The 13,608-nt window shown below is 46.5% G+C and overlaps 1 protein-coding gene across 2 annotated transcripts in view; it reads left to right on the plus strand.

Annotated features, from left to right (window-relative positions):
* SKAP1 (src kinase associated phosphoprotein 1) overlaps window positions 1-13,608 on the plus strand; it is a 2,196,308-nt gene that overhangs the window by 159,560 nt on the left and 2,023,140 nt on the right. For both annotated transcript variants that reach the window (XM_069634617.1, XM_069634618.1), the window contains exon 2: window positions 9,885-9,984. In XM_069634617.1, the coding sequence (XP_069490718.1) occupies window positions 9,885-9,984 (100 nt within the window). The remainder of the gene's footprint in view (window positions 1-9,884; window positions 9,985-13,608) is intronic.

Here is a 13,608-nt window from a genome sequence, read left to right on the forward strand (position 1 = left end):
ATCTACAAGTCCTTCTCCCTTATGTTCCAATGAGCATCTCTGCATCTCTGGAGGATTCCGATCCACCAGACGTAAAGGCATATGTAGACTTGAGCTCTGCCAGTGCAGGAAAGAAAGAGAAGACTGACCTTTTCCTTCTATGCCCCTCGACTCTGGAACCTCCTCATAACAAAAGATTCACTCCTTTGCTTCTGCATTTCAGGAAAGCTCCCAGACCCTCCTCTTCAAGGAATGTGTGAGGGGTCAATAATGCGAAGCAGACAACTGCTTGCTGTAAGAAAAGCATGGTATCAAAGCAAGACACACAAGTGATCACAGTTCAAGGGTGTTTATTATCTGCAAAATGGGTGGGATAAACACCTAATCTAAACCTAAATTTAAGATGGGAGAAACCTACAACCATCACATAATAATAATACTGTCCAAGTGGAGTCTAGTCAAATAAAAAGGGCCAATACTAAAAAACCTATTGCCAAGCCTTACCGCTATGCTACATAAGCGTGTGGGATAATGTTCACAAGAAAAGAAAGAAGTGTTCACAAAATTATAAGTCAGGATGTTGTGGTCGGGGTCTCCATCTCCCAATTTCTTGCACGGGACAAGGCAGGACTCTTGAGCACAGCGCATTCCTGTATTTCTCTGTCACAAGTTCACAGTTTCTTCTACTACATCGGGGTGTTAAGTGCCCAAGTCTCTTCTCATGAAGTCTCTTGCTTCAGAGGGCCTGATATGCCAAAACAACAAAACAAAAGTTCCTTCTGTTAATCTTCACATAAGGTGATTACCCTTCACCCTTGGCTCCCCCTTCAGCCGGATTCTCTCACTCATTAGCCTCCCTCAGTCGGGCTCAGACCAACCACTCACTGTGGACATCCCTCAGTCGGGTTCATACTTGTCGTCACAATGTTTTTCACTTTGCTTCTTCACAACTTTTCACTACTGCCTTTCAATCACAATCTCCTTATTTGTAATATTCTAAATTCTCAATGTCTTTTTAAACAACCACCTAGGTTTAGTTGGGACCCCCCCATCCGGGCTCAGACCTTCCACAGCACTTGGCAACTTTAAACAAAGACTTCAGAAGGCAATCACGTCTTGCTAGGTCTCTCTGTTAGCCTATGGCTAGTGCGTGTTTATTCACAAAATCACAGTTTGCATCTGCTGGGTGCAGATGCCCGTTTCACAATTTTAAAATTGTCAAAATGTCTGCTTGTCTTTCGATTGTACAAGGGGTTTGACTGGACCCTTGTATGACCACCTGGACACCCCACGTCAGCCCTTTCCCATGGCTTCTTGCTACTTGTTTGTTTACCCATTTAGTTCAACAGTCTCTTAGTTCAGGAGCAGGGTACCAGCCAGAGACTTCTGAATGAGCGCCCACGTGGTGCCGGACCACTCTATCTCTTGTACCAAGTTTGTTTACAAAAGACCTTTTGTATTTTAATCTTGTTAATGTTGCCACTGCATCCTTGAGCCTAACAAAGCCTGGTCCACTATCAGGTTCTCCCGACTCACTGGCTGTGCTGAACTCGTTGGCATTTCTTTTGCTGCTGGAGTCGAGGACAGTACCACAATGGCAACCGCGTCTCCCCACCCTGGCTATGGTGAGGGAGGGTTCCCTGTACAGCAGACATCTGTTACACCATTCGCCAGCTGTGATTCCCAGTCTTATGTTTCTTTTGTTGGAGGTTTTGCAGGTCTCGGTTGAAAAGGGCATGGGCAACTCCCTCCTCGATGTCCTTTCCGGTCTCACCGCCTTTCTCCTCCGTTTGAACTGCCGTCGTGGAAAAGCTGCTTCATCATTTGTTCGGCCTTGCTCAGAGTTTGCTCTTATGCTCTGCCTTTTATTCTGAAGTGGAAGGAAAAGGGCAGTCAGGTGTGTGTGGTTGTCGGCAATTGCCTGACTCTGTCTGACCCTTGTGTTGGGACATGTCATGTAAACGGCTCTGGTATTAGTCCGTTGTTATTCACGGTGTGAGAAAGTGTTCGCTTGGGAAAAGTGGGGGTAGAGTTTCTAAATATCCTACTGAGCAGGATGAGGAAAGGTGTCATGAGGAAGGAAATACCACATCTCACCCTTCGGTGTCCCACTTTCACTCCCCGATGACCTTCACCCCATCCAGGTGATTCTCCCGCACTGGTCTACCCCCAGAAACTGGATCCAATAGCGCTAGCTGTGTCCTGGCCACCTGGATGACAGATCCCCGGGGACTAGTGAGTGAGACACCTTCAGGTGTCTCACTTTGTGTTTTTATCCAAATTAAATATTTTATTAAAAGTCAAAGGTGCCAATTAAACCACACTAAACCAACTATATCAAGGAGTTCCCTACCTATTCTAAGGTCTAAATGATTACCTCCTAGCATCAACAAAACTGGCCCTCCCATTTAACAACAAAACATAATAAAAGAATAATCAACAGCCAATGATTTGAATGACTTTCGCCTGTCCTGGGTAGATAGTTTCCCAGGATGCCTCAAACTCACTTTCTCCCAAATGTTCCAAAAGGAAAGTCTTGAACCAGTTCTTGAAATAAAACTTCATCAAACAAAAGAATTCCCACTTGCACAGTTCTTCCACCTTCGGTTGAAAAGCTCCCCTTCCAATTTCAGCTAGGAAAACCACACCAATGGAAATTCTGGATATCCTTCTTCCAGGATGGTTTTGCCACTGTTCATTAACCCCTTAACCGCCGAGGTCCCTGAACCACCCCTCCAACCACCACCTCCTCCCCCCAGTGCCAAGCTATTTTTTTGGTGATTTCGGTATGTCACCATTCAATCCCTTGTAACCTTTTTGTTACATGAGATATCTTGGCCAAATTTGTCCCCTTTTCTTCCCACATGTAGGTGGTCATAACACCACTAAAGGAATCCTAGTTTTCTGTATGGGGGTGAGAGCAAATGACCAAAAAGGAACATTTTTGTTTTTTTTCAGAAAATACCAATAAAATGATGTACAAAGAAGCCTGTGGTGTTTTCCTTGTAAGGGCTAGGAACAAATGGTTTGCTGTGCTGATAACATTTTCCACGCTTTCAAGAACCGGTTGAGTGGAAACCAAAAAAACATCTTTTTATATGGTTACCATCTGTTATGTGAGAGGTAGGCGATTTGAGCCCTTTTTTTCCAATAGGACAGGCGTGGACAGAATGGAAGGGGATGGTAGGAAAGCTGAATGGAAAGACATTTCTGAAAAGTAGACAAAATTCCAGGTTTAGGAAGGGCTGATTTGTGCGGGTCAGCCAACAACGATGTAGGAACATTTCCATAGTTTGGGGAAAGATTAGAAACATGACATTAAAAAAAGGCATGTGGTGGACATGGTTGGTAAGGCAATGGCTTCTGTGAATTTTGAGAAAAGCAATGCTCAGCTACATTCCCCTGACTCTTCCAGTTAGGAAATCACACATTTTTTGTAATGTTTCACAAAACAAGCAATACCACAAGCCAAAAAACAGAGCCATGGTACACATGATTTTTATGCTTATGCCCTAAACAGACGTACTAAGCATGTGTAAATAAGAAAAACTAATGTGGTGAGGAAGGGCTAGCATATATTTTTTGAAAGAGCGCAGGCAGACCTTTTGAAGGGTAGGTGACTTGTGCAGGTTACAAAAGCATATAGTGCCTACAGCAGCGACTAAATGTAGGTCACATTTGGGAAATTACAGTGTTGAGTGACAAAGTGCAGCAGCAAATGTATGAAAGCGTTATGAAAATCAATCGAACACAACAAATGTCCTACCTTCCCGCATTCCCACAGGTGTCCCGATGAAAACGGTACCTCACGTGTGGGTGCACCTACCTGGGAGCAAAGGGAAAAGGCTAAACCACTGGTAACCCCAAGTCTTTGGGCAGAGCAGATTTTGCGAGAATTTGCTCTTGTGGACAACCTACAGATTTGGGCCTAGGGTGTCAAAGCCACCAAGGAAAACGGGGGACCCCATGCATTTCCAAAAAGACACACAAGGGAATCCACAGAGGTCTGACTTGCGGGAATCGTCCCAAAGTGTATTACCCACAGACCCCTGCAAAGTCTGAAATTTGGCACAAAACACCATTTTCAGACATTTCCCACCTGGAAAGTACTGAAACACGCCACCAACAACACATGTCCTACCTTCCCACAGGTGTCCGGATGAAAACAGTATCTCACATGTGTGGGGGCACCTACCTGAGTGGAAAAGAAAGTGTTGACCGTCCACAAGTCCAACGGCAGTCCCAGGGAGCCCCGGCAGGGTACCCATTCGTTCCCCGAGCGAAATTCTGTAATGCTGCCTAGCCAGAGCTCCAGGCTGGTCGGAGGTGATGTCCCTGGCCTTGGGTGGCTGTCCCTCATGTGGGTTGACCATCTACAATTGCAGCTGCGGTTTCAAGGAGTCTCGGCAGGCTTTCTCAGAGGGAGAAGGTGTAACGCAACCCAGTCATAGATCTAGGATGGTTGGGGTGATGTCCCAGGTTTTGGGCACCCGACACCCATGTGGGTCGACCCATGGGCTGCGTTGGAGAATTTCCCTCTGGGAAGTGAAAGGAACTCTGCCGGTGCTCCCGGGAACTACCGCTGTGATTGGAGACGGTAGACCCACATGGGAGATGGATGCCCAAGGCAGGGGACATCACCTTCAACCGTTCTGGCTGGGCTGCGTTACAGCTTTTCCCTTCGGGGAGGTATTGACACACTGCCAGGACTCCCTGGTGGGGAAAAGCTGTAACACAAGACAGCAAGAACTCTAGGACGGTTGGAGGTGATGTCCCCGGCCTTGGGCATCCATCTCCCATGTGGGTCTACTGTCCACAACACAGCAGCAGTACCATGGAGCCCCTGGCAGGGTCCCCTTCCCTGCTCAGGGGGAAATTCTGTAACACAGGCCAGCCAGAGCTCCAGGATGGGCGGGGATGAGCTTTTCCGCACCAAGGAGTCCCGGCAGTTTGCCAATACCTCCACAAAGGGAAAAGCTATAACACAGCCCAGCCAGAACTCCAGGACGGTTGGAGGTGATGTCCCCGGACTTGGGCATCCATCTCCCATGTGGGTCTACCGTCTCCAATCACAGCGGTAGTTCCAGGGAGCCCAGGCAGAGTCCCTAGCTTTTCCCGGAGGGTGAAGCTGTACCGCAGGCCTGCCAGATCTCCAGGATAGTCGGGGGCAGGCGGGGGTTATGTCCCCAGACTTGGGCGGTTGTCTTCCATGTGGGTTGACCACCCCCAAGCAGAGCGGCAGTCTCAGGGAGCCTCAGCAGGGTCCCCGTCCTTTCCCGGAGGGAAAAGCTGCAACACAGGCCAGCCACAACTCCAGGATGGTTGGAGGTGATGCCTCCGGCCTTGGGCGCTTTGTCTCCCATGTGGGCGGACCGTCCCAGAGTTCAGCAACGGTTCTAGAGAGCCCCGGCAGGATCCCCATTCCTCCCCAGAGGTGACATCTGTAACGGAGCACAGCCAGAGGTGCAGCCTGGGCTTGCGAACGGTCAACCCACATGGGAGACAGCCGCTCCCAGGGAAACACCAATGTTAAGCTGGAATGGGGGGCTCTTTGTGGCCTGACACTTCAATTGTGTACTAGCCCACCAAAATACCTCCCCAGATGGCCCACTCCCCACCCACACCAACAATCCAGCCCCAGTCCCACCCACCCGACAATGGGCCCTAACTGTATAATAATAAAAAACAGTACTCTCATAACGTTGCAGTTGCTCGTGTAGAAAAAGGTGTAAATGAAACAAAAAACATTTGTTACCTATGGTCACCCCAGCAAAAACAAATCAAAACTACCACTCTCAGATGACGACCCTCCTTTCAAGCCCTCCCTGGTGGTCTACTGACCCTCACCCCCCAGTAAAAACACATTTGCCCCTTCCTAGGGTTAGATTGTAAGATTGCACTAGCAATCTGCCCCCAGGGATGGCTACATGAGAGGCCCCCCATACATTTGGGGTGGGGGGAGAGGGCCACTTCCCTTTTCATTACATAAGTCGCTGGTGGATTAGGGTGCCCCCTCATACCCCCAGCAACAAGTTTTATTTTTTTCCCCGTACCCTAGGGGCAGATGGCCACATTACTGTGCCCAGCTTCCCCCAGGGTGGGCAAAACGTACTGCCCCATGCTTTGAGGGGGGCTGTGCCAAGATTTGCCCCTTACCCCCCACCAAATGTACATTTTTAAATGTTATGCTTTGCCCTTCCCTAGGGGCAGATGAACACATTACTGGGTTGGGCAAAAAGTACTGCCCCAGGCTTGGGGGTGGGTGGGCTGTGCCAAGATTTGTGGTGCCCTCTTCCCCCCACCCCAAATGGATGGGGACATCTCATGTACCCCTTCCTAGGGACAGAATCTGCACCCACCCCACTTGGGGGTGGGTGGGAGAGGGCCACCCCCAGTTTCATTATATATGATAACTGGTGGTTTAATGTCCCCCCACTAATCCCCCGTATGAAGGTTTTTTTTTCCCTTTTATTTTGAAAACATTTTTTGCCCCTTCCCTAGGGAATGAGTGTGCACATGAGTGTGCCCATCTGCCCCCGGGGGGGGCAGCCCATGCTGCCCCATGCTTTGGGGGTGGGGGGAGAGGTCCGCTTACATTGTAAGCAGCCCCCTCACCCTCCACTTCACAAACAGATCTATGGTGGTCTAGTGGCATTGGTGGGAGCGGATTGATCGATCGGTGCCCGATCTGCACCCAGCAATGCATCAAATAATGTGTCGTTGGAAAGGGGAGAGTGCTTTGCAGGGATCGCAAAAAGTGCAGTGCCAAAAAGGACAAGGTATCTCGTCCTGGGCACTGCAAATGTAATGTCAAGGATGAGATACCTCCTCCTTGGCACTTAAGGGGTTAAACAAAGAAACACCTTCTACTTCAACAACTTCCTTGGTATTCTTGACGTCTGTGTCTTTAGTATACTTGTCACAATGCTTCTTCTTAGGGTGTTGCTTTCCTTTTGACAGCCCCTTTGTACTACTTTTACTGTGGAAGCAGGCTCTATTGCTCCACCGTATTCTAATATTTTTAGTCAGTATTAGCGTAAGATGCACTGACAACAATATACAACCACAGTTCAGTTAGGTGTACTCCAACTTGATGCTTTAGAATTATAGGGTGTTTTGAAGACGATACTTTCGGCCTCCGCAAGTAGGTAAGGCACTCTTCTTTCCTGAGCTATGATAAAAGGGCAACCTCTTTACATTGGTGGTAATAAGACAGAGGCAATCTGCCTCTGCTTCCAGAAGGCTTCTCCTTTAACTTCAACCGTCTCAGCTTTACAGATTGATGCCTTAATCTTTTACAAACACCAAGCTCCCTTCCCCAGCTTCATTAACACCCTCATGGTTCCAGTAATTACCCTTAAGCTGTATTGCCACACTCCAGCTTGGGATAACAATGTCACACTTCTATCAGAGGGTACTGGATCTTTAACAACTTCAACACTCTCAGAATGCGGTGAATAGTTGTTAACAAGGTTAGTTTCACTACAGGAAGGGTTTGCCTACTGACTTGGGCAATGCTTGCGCTTCTCTTCAATTTAAAAACGTCTGTCTTCTTAGAATATTTGTTGTGAATGTTAGAAGGATCTCTCTTCAATTTAGAAACCGATTTAGGTACACGCAACCACATTTAAAGAAAGATTTTCAACTTTAATGACTTGCAAGAAATTGTATTTCCCTTTTATTATTCCAGTTACACTCTGGCTAACGTCGGGAATCACAATTATTTGCATGCAACCTTGCTTTGATGGATATATGCCTTTTGTAACAAATTGTAAAAGTCACCGTTGGGTTTCTGTATGATCCGGAATACATTCTCCTTAATTGGAGACAAGTGAACGTTCCAGTAAAGTCTCAATAGTTCAACAATAGAGAATGAAAGACTTCTTTTGAAAGACTTGTTTTGTACGCAAACACTCTGACTTACATTAGCATTCGGCGTGATACATTCTCATTGTTAGTCGGCCTCTTCACGGCAATGAACAACTTTTACTCGCTTCCGTGAGATATTATTAATCTGGCAACAGTTGCCAGCAAGCTTTTCACTGTGAACCTGCATACAGAGCTTCACTCACTGGCTCTAGGAACACTACACTGGAGGATAGCTTCCATTTCCTGATTTCTTTAGGCTCTGCTACTCCCTTAGGCACTCTTGGGACCCACATCACTTGGCAGCACAGGTGTCTTCGTTCCGGCCTTCACTACAGGGAGTCTCCTTTACTCCCCGCTCCCACGGCTTGCTTCAGTACATGGGCCTTGTGATGCAGCACATTGTTGGCTCTGCATTCAGTCATTAGGCGCACCTGGGAAGACTTTCAACCTTGCCACGTCTCTCTCAGTGCAGCTACGACAAAGCAGGGTTTGTGAACACAGGACTTTCTCCGGACCTGCAGGTGAAATCTGCTTTCCTCTTACCCCAGCATCCCTTAAGTGAACACACTGCCTCGTGAACGGCCAACCTCATGTTCTCCTTCTGCTACTACTACAAGCTTTCTGGTTCCTACTCCAGAACCATTCTACTTCCCCCTTCTACTGCAACCGTTTATGCTCATTGGGTTAGGCAATTAACCCTGCTTGCCTGTCCTTCACTTCTACATGCCCCCTGAGCCCTCTTCTTTGTCTCATTCCTGTGGCTTTATGGGACATGTAGTTCACTTTAGTAGTAATATGTTTTTCTACTTCTTTTATAGAAGGGTAGATTTAATTCCCTTAGTATTTTCAAAAGAGGGATTGTAGGTTTTAATCTTTTTGTAGGCTGAAGATGTAGATCAGGCAACATTTCCAGTAGTGCACATTTTGTATTGAGGAGGATAGTTAACTTTAGGGGTAAAAAGAATTGGTTCTTTTGATGTAAGCGGTTTAGATGTTACAAACATAGAATTTCCCATCCCAGTTTTGACAGGAGGGTGAGGGATGCTAAAATGACAATAAGCAATAACCTTTTCTGGCATGATGGTAAGGGAACCCCTTTCAGAACAAAAATAGGGTCTCATCCTGCAGATTTTCCTCACTACCATGGGCCCTGTCTCCACCCAGGTGAACCTCCCCCAGTACACAACCCCCAGGATTGGGATCAGGAAGAGTCTGCCCTCTCCTGGCCACCTGGGAATAGACTTTAGGCAGGCTATTAGGGAGCAGCCATTTGTGTCGATTCCTGCGGATCCCTCACTAACACCTAGGTCCACACACGCTCCGCTGCCCACTTAACCTGAGACTGGGTGATTTGCTCCTTTTTGTCTTTTCTCTGGTTGCTTGTAGATCCCTTGCTGCCAAATTAATCACCCTTCTCCATTGTTGGCTCCACGCTCTCTTGTAGCTCTGCTTTCCTCACTGTGTACCCCACCCCATGACATATAAAGCGCACCGTTTTTATCGAAGCTAGGACCATGCCCAATAAATACCCTAATAATAATGAGCAGAAAAACAGACACTTAGAAAGACTGGCTTGGCGTGAGCCATAGTACGGTGTCTGATGGGACTGGTAAGCCTATTGAGGAGAATAAACAAGACTTGCTTATGAGCATCAGAGACAAGTGGCTTCATTGAGAGTTTGAATAGGTTTCTCCCATATCCCTATCACCCATTTTAGTTTTCCCTACCCTTGCACTATTTGCATCATTGTTGAGGTACGTCATTGCTCCAATCCCTGCGTTTAAAGTGCATAATGCCTTTTGGTGTTTCGTACAATCAGCTGGACCATGATTGCTCTGTTTGAATCCTCAGTCCACGACAAGAGCATTTAGAAACATGGTACATGGAGCCTAGTTAGTCTTGTGCCAACATTGAGATCAGAGCGCATTGAGACTCTGCTTACATCTTGTACCGCCCGCTTTGACCACATTCCCTTAAAGACCTTTCATTGTCTGAAAGTGAAGCTTCAATGCACTAATATTCTGCATATTTTACAGATCTGGAGACTTTCCTGGTTGAATTGGATGAGAACCTGAGTGCCCGAGTTTGGCAACGCAGAGATGCTCTTTTACTGGGATTCCAGCATATTAGGTCCAGGTTTGTGCCGTTCTTGTTTCTGTTTTAATGACCTACTAATAGGGTGATATGAAAAAACAACGCTCCACACTCAAAATGAATTGCAGAACAGGATCTGAATAGAACGCTTATGCCAGTTGCAACACCCTGCTCTTTGGCGCTAGTGTTCAATTTGAGAAAGCACTGAACCCACTTAAAATATAGGGTGAAAAAAACAAATATTTAAAAGGCTGTGTCCTCTTTAAATCATTGGAAAACCACTGGCTGGTCGTGTGCAGCAGAAATCTGAGCAAAACGTTGTTTAGCGTGATCGTTTTATGTTTTGCATCCTGAAAATCGAAAATACACCACGTTTTTATTTTATTGTGTGCTTTATGTGCCCTTATTAGAACTGTGAAAGTAAATTGCTCATCGTCAACTTTTTTGCTCTAGTCTACTTGACATGTGTTTGCCTGCCTGCTACCTGGTGAGTGTGTGAAGCGGGGAGGCTGCTGTTATTCATTATAACTTGGTCCCGCTACCTTATTGTGGTGCTTCGCCCCTCCTGGGAGCATGGTATCTCCCAGGCCTCGTGCTAAGGTCACATGGTGGTGACCATGAGCCAGTCCCGGCTCGTCAGGCCATGTGAACTGAGTGCTGCCTGCGATGTGGCAAGAACTACCCTGACAGTGCCCCCGCTGAGCAAGCCTGCATATAGGGGCCTGCACCGTCTTTGGTGTTGGCCTGGGTACTCCCAGTCTTGGTCTGCCTGGCCAGTGTGACCGCAGGCCAGGACTCCACAATAGCGACGAGGAAGAGGGACCACCGTGGGCTGCCGGGGGAGAGGGAGAAGAGCCCCTGCTGCTGTGCTGCAGGGCGAGAAGAAAGAAGGTTGGGAAGAGGCTGAGCGACCTCTGCCACGTCCTGGAGAGCAGGGCGTCATGCCACATATATTCTACACTCACATTAATGTACTTTTTTTGAGTTTTTCATCCAGTTCTTTGATGGGGCCTTTCATTAGTTAGCCCATTCACAACCTTAACAAAGATGACTCTGTATCTGCTGGTATCATCATACAAATAAAATAACAATTTACTAGATCAAGTTCACAGAACATTTATTATTTAGCTTGTGAGTTTATTTTTTCAGACAATTATTTCATTTTTCTTTTTTTTTTTGTCATTCATTTGTCATTTTTCACAGAACACATACAATAGTGCAAACGCATATACAAAGAGGTTACCATACAGGAAAACTATATCCATGCTATGTGTACATGGCAGCAGTTAGTATGCAGTGGCGTCATAAATTTGTGGGACAGAATGTATGTTCCAATATCACACATATAGGTACCATTGTAGTGCAATCAAGTAATCGCATACAAATAGTGTTGCAACTTTACTAATTCTAGTTGCTAATAAGTGTGCTCAGTTTCTGACTCCTCTCTCGTGACCCCCTTCGAGGTCAAATGACGTTCAGATGGGTGACTTAACCTTATATCCGTGAACGACATGCCCCACAATTGTTTAATAAGGATTCCGTAGCCATCCCTATGAAGACTGGGAGCCCGCAGACCCTGGACATGCTTAAAATGGCCCCAGCCATGTTGATATGTGAATCTGTGATCCAGCGTGTTCTGGACATGCTTAAATGGTGCCGGGTAAGTTGTAGCTTCATTTATCTGCACAATGTCTTTGCAAACCTAGAATTAGACTTTGGATGGATTCAGAGGCAAGATTATCTCTAGCCAACGTTTTTTGAATAATCGAAACCTACATTAACCATGGTATGTCCAAGACAAGTGGCAGGAAGCCTTCTTGTTTCATAAATTGTCTGGTAGAGCCAGGGCCGGCCTTGGGGCATGGCTGCCTGGGCGACCGCCTCAGGCACCATTAGCCCCCCGCCACACCAGCTCAGAGTTTTTTAGTACTCGCCTGAGCTGGGGTGGTGTGAGAAGGCACGGCAGGCGTCCTATTGAAATTAAATGCACCCCGCTCTTGTACTGGCAATGGGTTTGCCAGCACAGGAGCATCGCACTTTTAATAATAAGGTGCTGATGCTTTCGCATCGGCCCCCCATTGAACCTCCCGACCCCCGCTCTGTAGCAGGAGCAGGGCGGTTTTCATTAGAATAGGCCGCTGATGAATTAGTATTGGTGCCCTATTCCAGTGAAAAACTCCCTGCTGCGGCGTGGGGAGTAAAACAAAAAGTGTGCCCCCTGGCATTGACCAGGGACACTGGGGGGGGGGGTGGTAGCCACATCTTTGTTTCACTGCCCGGAGCTCTGCCGCCGCTAGAAGTCGCCCCCGGTTAGAGCCTCAGGCATCTGCAGAGGTGAATCGCAGCTCCAACTGTGGCCTAGAAGCAGCCGCTGGCGAATCAGGAATTTAGGCAGCTGGCATACATGCTTTTTACAGTATGGAAAGGTCTGGCGATTGGGAGAGTAGGTGTAAAAGAGAGGTAGATTACCTAATTTCTGTTATAATAAAATTTGATCTCTCATTTAAGTTTAGAAAAATAAATAAAGTAAGTGCATATTTGGTTTACAATTCAAACGTTATATTTACTACAATACAAAACATTGTTAAAATCACAGTCCATTCTACAATAATTTTACAAACATTAAATAGTGAGTTCATAGTTAAATATTATTGTAATTATGAACAGAAATGTCATATTATGACAGTTCATGCCTACATTTAGACCATGCCTATTTAGAGTCGTCAACCTTTATCCTTAGCTTTTGAAAAATCTTTGCTATCTGCTTATTTTACCAGTTTCTTAGTTAATTCTTGCGGGAAGACTGTAGACTCCCTTGTCTTACCTTCTTTGCCCCATTAATCTTGCCCAGAAGCCTTCCTGCCCCACTCTCTTCATTGTGGACAAATCTCTTAAATGTTTAACATCTCTCATCTCACAAACTTGGGCATTCGATGTATACATGTTTTAAGGTTTCTACTTCTTTTGATCCATGGAAACGAGGAAGCATACAGAAAAGAGAAAGCATGTTATTTCCTGATGGCGGGGACCTGTCTAGTTCTCCGAGCAAGGGAAGGTGGAAAAGATTGTACAAAACTGTGGTGAGCAAACTTTTTCCAGGGCCCCTTCTACTACTCTACTCGGTCACTTCTTTGATGAAGTCCCCTGTAGGGAAGAAGACCCAGCAGATAACTTTGACGCGGATATGGCTACACAAGGAACATTTTGGAAAAAGAGTTTGTAGTAACTGCTTCACACATGTCCAGCCTGATTATCAAGATGTCTCGGCTCCAGCTGTATACACTGCTGACACATCTTGGGCGCCGGCTGCAGGCAGCAGGTCCCAGCGTACCTCTGACTTTGGATTATCACTCTTAAAGACAATTATAAACATTATGATGGAATGGCAGTGCCCTAAAGTATTCCCCAAAACGAGATCCTGGCCCTCCATCTATTCATTCAGAGATTTTGGATGGTGTTTCCAGACATATTAAAAGTGGATTCTTTGCTTCCCACCGCCATAGTTCGTACTACATTTGATGCCCTGCTGGAGGGTGGCATAAACAGAATCATTCCTAAAGCTGCGTCATGCGACTGCATTATCTGTAGCTGCTGCTGGCATATATGAAGCTTACAATGCCAATTACCGCTTGAAGCCTTTTCAGATGTTGATCACAGCCTTGGGTG

This window comes from Ambystoma mexicanum, chromosome 13, assembly GCF_040938575.1.
Source record: "Ambystoma mexicanum isolate Mex_15411 chromosome 13, UKY_AmexF1_1, whole genome shotgun sequence".
In the NCBI taxonomy this organism is placed as follows: Eukaryota; Metazoa; Chordata; class Amphibia; order Caudata; family Ambystomatidae; genus Ambystoma; species Ambystoma mexicanum.